This window comes from Microtus oregoni, unplaced genomic scaffold (assembly GCF_018167655.1).
Source record: "Microtus oregoni isolate MIOR12 unplaced genomic scaffold, Mior012 000077F_ref0000221, whole genome shotgun sequence".
Taxonomy (NCBI): Eukaryota; Metazoa; Chordata; class Mammalia; order Rodentia; family Cricetidae; genus Microtus; species Microtus oregoni.
The window spans coordinates 4,576,614-4,582,387 of NW_024544029.1; the positions used below are offsets into that span (position 1 = coordinate 4,576,614).

At 45.4% G+C, this 5,774-nt stretch overlaps 1 protein-coding gene across 1 annotated transcript; it reads left to right on the top strand.

Annotated features, from left to right (window-relative positions):
* The first annotated feature begins 2,742 nt into the window (after positions 1-2,742).
* On the top strand, positions 2,743-5,354 carry LOC121441383 (olfactory receptor 8S1-like). The gene is made up of 2 exons (XM_041642506.1): positions 2,743-3,506; positions 5,192-5,354. Exons 1-2 carry the CDS (start codon positions 2,743-2,745, stop codon positions 5,352-5,354), a joined length of 927 nt encoding a protein of 308 aa, XP_041498440.1.
* Positions 5,355-5,774: the final 420 nt, after the last annotated feature.

Here is a 5,774-nt window from a genome sequence, read left to right on the forward strand (position 1 = left end):
ATACAGCACTCCAGGAGGGGGAAATGGTGTGAATACAGCACTCTAGGAGGGGAAGTGGTGTGAATACAGCACTCCAGGAGGGGGAAATGGTGTGAATACAGCACTCCAGGAGGGGAAGTGGTGTGAATACAGCACTCCAGGAGACGGAAATAGTGTGAATACAGCACTCCAGGAGGGGAAGTGGTGTGAATACAGCACTCCAGGAGACGGAAATAGTGTGAATATAGCACTCTAGGAGGGGAAGTGGTGTGAATACAGCACTCCAGGAGACGGAAATAGTGTGAATATAGCACTCTAGGAGGGGGAAATGGTGTGAATACAGCACTCCAGGAGGGGGAAATGGTGTGAATACAGCACTCCAGGAGGGGGAAATGGTGTGAATACAGCACTCTAGGAGGGGAAGTGGTGTGAATACAGCACTCCAGGAGGGGGAAATGGTGTGAATACAGCACTCTAGGAGGGGAAGTGGTGTGAATACAGCACTCTAGGAGGGGGAAATGGTGTGAATACAGCACTCTAGGAGGGGAAGTGGTGTGAATACAGCACTCCAGGAGACGGAAATAGTGTGAATACAGCACTCTAGGAGGGGGAAATGGTGTAAACAGTTCTTTTTCCAGCCTAACACTTTATTAGATTTGTGAAAGTATCTGAACAACATGTGACATTCTAGTTAATGGGGAAGCATTTCTGGAGAAGGAGCCTAGGAGACGAGGTATAGCAGATACTATGCCGAGTTGGGCAAAGTTGGAGGGAAAGGGGTTGTGTGTTTGTTTCTCAGAATTTTGAGCATTGTACAATGAATATGCCTATAACCTACTGATATATCAGAGATATATTTATATGATAATAGAAATAAAAATGGATTATTGGCCACCTCAGGGCCCTCTTGTATGATGTAACACACTAAAACAAGAGTATCACAAAGAGTCAACCCAGAGGTTTCACTCAGAACCGCAGAAGACCAGCTGAAGGTCCCCAGGGACCCCTTTCCCTCTCTCAGGGCTAAAGTTGACTCAGAGTCCCAATGGCCATTGTTATTTGTAAAGCAGAATTTTGGAAAACTACCCTTCCCCTTGGACATAAAGACTATGGAGATGAATCCTTATTCAGAAGTCTCTTGTGGGCTAGAGACACCATTCAGCCATTAAAGGCTGATAACCAACTAAGACTCATAACCAAAATTGAAAGAGCTCAGTGCCCAGAAGTCCCTCGCCTCTATCCCCTAGGACTAAGTCAAGGGAAGCCTACAGAAACTAAGTCCAACCGTGGCTTTTGTTCAGTGTTGGAGAGGATGTTCTCTGGCATTCTCCACTAAGCAAGCACGTCTAGTTTCTGCTTTGGAATGCAGGTAAGGATAACTCTTATTTAAATTCATCTTCTCCCCAAACTGCCCACTCTGGGAACCCATGACTGTGATACTCATAAACGAAGAGCAGATCTTTGTGTAAAAACGTTCTAGCTATCCTTTGAGAAGAGAGAAACCTCGTTACGTCCCTCTGGTCTAAAACTGAGCCCTGTAACTCTCCATTCTACCAACTATCCTTTATCCCTCCTCCTTTTGGGGACAAGATATCTGTAATGTTCAGGTGTTGGGTGATATAAGTTTTATGTGGCTTAATACACATTCAGTTCAAAGATTCTCAGGTCCCTGTGGACTCTTGTGTAAATCTGGAGAATGCAGTGAAAGCAGAGAGCATTGTCCTCACTTCCATTTTGAGGGCTTCCCCTGACAAGTGTCCATGAAACTATGTGCCATCTCTGCTTGGGCTACTAGCATACAAAGGGACAAGGACTTTCTATTCAGTAACAAATACACACCTCCAAAAAAAAATCAAATCACTTCGCTTCATCATTCTTAAAATGACTAAAAGGAAATGGATCTTGGAAAACATTTGGTTTTCCAGATTGTTTTACATCTATTGGGAGTGGGGCGTGTGGCACTGTATGTCTGTGGATTTGGAGGACAGCATGCAGGAGTCAGTGCTCTCCTTCCATCCTTCTACTCTGTGAGTTCCTGGGACAGAACTGAGACCATCAGCCTTGTGACAATCACGTTTACTCACAAAGACATCTGACTGCCCTCCTGAAATTTTTTTTGTTTTGTTATGTTTTGTTTCTCGAGACAAGGTTTCTCTGTAGCTTCGGTGCCTGTCCTGGAACTAGCTCTTGTAGACAAGATTGGCCTCGAACTCACAGAGATCCCCTGCCTCTGCCTCCAAATACTGGGGTTAAAGATGTACACCACAACCACCTGGCTCCTACTGACTGTTTTAAACGAAGAATTCAAGTGACTTAGAAACTTATGAGGACAGAGAAAGGACTGCACCATCATGGGATGTCGCAACACTTCTCCCAATTATATCCTTATAGTCTGTCGTGCAGATGGCCAGCCAAAATATTGACTGCTGACCCGCTGTGCCAGGCTGTGAGTACTGAGGTTGAGCTTGACGCCCTTTGGAAGTAGAACATAAGACCTCTCAGAGTCCTGAGGTCTGTCCTTGTCTTTCTTCCCTTCTTTGTTCTTCTCTAATCCCGTTTCTCCTTCCCTCCTTTTCTAGTTCTCATCCTCCACATGCTCCACTCTGCCTAGGAGGTCACTGCCCTGAGCTAGGAGGTGCTGATGATCTAACACAGCAGAAAGTCTCTGCCACGTAATCCCTCCTGAGTCAACCATTCCAGAGCTGCATAGCAGTACTGGACAATCTTTTTGGTTCTCATCCCTGATGGGATGCTGAATGCGCCATGGAAGTTAGGAATGTCACTGAATTTGTGCTTCTGGGACTGACCAGCAACCCTCGGACTCAGGGGCTACTCTTTGCCCTGTTCTTGGTGACTTACCTGTTGATACTTACAGGGAACCTGCTGATGCTGCTGGTGATCGGCTGGGATCCCCACCTTCATACCCCCATGTACTTCTTCCTGAGACACCTCTCCTTTATAGATGCTTTCTACTCCTCAGTCATTGTGCCTAAGTTGCTGAGGAACCTTATTTCTGAGTGGAAGACTATTTCCTTCCTTGGGTGTTTCATTCAGATCGCCCTGGTCATATTTTCTGGGGCCACTGAAGCCTGCCTCCTTTCTGCGATGGCCTACGACCGCTTCCAGGCTGTGTGTCACCCACTGATGTATGTGGTCACTATGAATGAAAGAGTGTGCTCTGGGCTGGTGATCATATCGTGGGTCTTAGGAATCAGTGCTAGCCTGGTTAACACCTTCCTGCTATCTCAAGAGCACTTCTGTGGCCCAAACCTCATCTGCAGCTTTGCCTGTGAGGTTCCCCCAGTGCTCTTGCTGGTCTGTTCTGACCCCTACACTACTGTCGTCTCCATCCTGACAACCATGGTGATCTTAGGTCTTGGTTCTCTTGTCCTACTGCTGGGATCCTATAGCCGTATCATCACGACAGCCCTGGGCATCAACTCAGCCAAGGGTCGAAGCAAGATCTTCTCTTCGTGCTCATCCCATTTCCTTGTGGTCACCATCTTTTATGGGTCGGGAGTATCCAGGTGTGTCACACAGCAGTCCCTTAGCATAGAGGCCATGTATTTGTCCCCTAATTTCCCTTGGTCTACATGAGCATGCAGTGTGGCAGGAAAGAATCATCCTTAAATTCCATCCTGGAATTCCTCGGGATTGAGCCCCAGTCCAGTCTGCTGTGGACTAGCTGCTTGGTTTTTGAAAGGCTCACCTGTGGCTGGTGTAAATGTACCTCCCTTTATCTCAGTTGTCTCATGTACCATAAAGGACAATAAGATTTACCCTACTGATTTCACAGAAATGTTAGGAAAGTAGATAATTAAAGTTAGTTAGATGAATACCTTTTCTTTAAAGATTGTGTGTGTGTGTGTGTGTGTGTGTGTGTGTGTGTGTGTGTATACAGGTGCTGTAGAGGCCACACAAGGGCGCCGGATCCTCTGGAGCTAGAGGTACATGTGATCACAAGCTGTCTGCCATGCATGCTGTGAACTAAACTGCAGTCCTCTATTATAGCAGCAACATTCTTAGCCCCTGAGCCATCTTCCCAGCACCTAAATAACTCCTTAAATCAAATCAAGCAGAGTCCATAAGGAACATTCTGGATATGTTGCATTTGTACCAGTGAACATAATGCCATTGATAAATTAATAATGTTTCTTTGGGAAATAACCGTGGGGTTACTTAAGATATGCCCAATAATTTAATCTTAATGTTTTAAAATCATGTGTGCTGCTGAACCCATTTCTATCTCTCATTTTATTCACCAATTTTGGCTCCTTTTCCAGCCAAATAAAAATATTACTTAATAAATTGTTCCACCAAAATAATGTGTAGTACTGACTGGTGGTGGCAAACACCTTTATTCTCAACACTCAGGAGGCAGAGGCAAGTGGATATCTTTGAGTTTAAGGCCAACCTGGTCTACAGAGCAAGTTACAGGACAGACTCCATAGCTACACAGAGAAACCCTGTCTCAAAAACAAAAACAAAACAACACCAAAATAATGTGTTGGATCTGGAGAGACTGCTGAGGTTTTAGGATTACTTGCTACTCTTGTAAAGGACCAGGTTCAGTTCTCAGCACTGCTTGAAGGTTTACAACCATCCATAATTCCAGTTCCAGGGGACCAGGAACCCTCTTCTGACCTCCATGAGGACCATACATGTATATGGTACACATCCACACATGCATGCAAACATTCACACACATATAATAATTAGTAATAATGATTATTAATAATTTGATATAGTTGTGAGAGTAGTCCTCAGAGCCATACGTGTGGGAAGCAATGGCAGTATTGTGAACTAGACACATGGTTTTGCAAAAAATAATCATCTCTAAATGAGAACTTAGTGTGTCTGAATTGTTGTGAGTATAGAGAAAGGGTAATGATACTATCATGATTGTTAGCCAAGATGCTCTCTAGAGGGAAATGCTATGGAAATGCATTAGCCCTGTCCTAACCTGAACCAACAAAAGAACTCATTCTTACGGGAGAGTTCCTTTCTGTGAGTTCGCATACGCTTGGAAGCATTGGAAGACAGAAATGATTGACTTCCCAATGATCAGTCATTTCTAGAAGCTGCATGGCGACAGTCCACTTGACCCTGAGGTGTCTTGTGCACTCGGCAAAAGTGGATGGCCCATGGCTGCCAACAGTGTTGCCATCCTCATCCTGAGTTCACTTTGCTCCTTTGTGTAATTCCTCCCAAGGTACATGACTCCAGCATCTGGCTCAACCCTGGAGTTAGTACTGTCTTTGCAGTACAGTGTGGTGACTCCCCTTCTAAACCCCCTCATCTACAGCCTGAGAAACAAAGACGTAAAGGCAGCTCTGAGGAGGATGCTGACCAGGAGATCCAGGCTGACCTTGTAGCCCAGGTACTCCTGCTCCATCGGGGATGGGGAGGGGAGTTGTAGAAGGAAGATGCTACAAGAAGCCGTCTTACCACTCCCCCATCTCTACGTTGCCACAACAGAGGAAGTTCTCTTCTCGGATTGCCCTGCCCCTAGTTGTGATATTAGGAAACTTCCAGAACAGAGCAGGTAATTTCCCACTAATCCAAGAGACCCACTTAGTGCATTAGAAAATCTTCAGAGCTCCACTAGCCACTTCTACAGCTCTTGGTTTCCCCTTCCCCGGTCCTTTATTTTGTCTATGCTCAGATTATGAATCAACACATCACACCACTGGTGACGATAGTGCCACACTCCAGGAGAGTAGCATCTTGGCTGGAAAAGATACAACACCCACCCACCTGTTTCCATCCCAAAGGATCCTTTGAAAAATCTAAAT

Coding starts and splice junctions, on each gene's coding strand:
- LOC121441383 (XM_041642506.1), top strand. CDS start 2,743: ATGGAAGTTAGGAATGTCACTGAATTTGTGCTTCTGGGACTGACCAGC. Junction 3,507..5,191: donor TATGGGTCGGGAGTATCCAG/GTGTGTCACACA, acceptor ATTCCTCCCAAG/GTACATGACTCCAGCATCTG.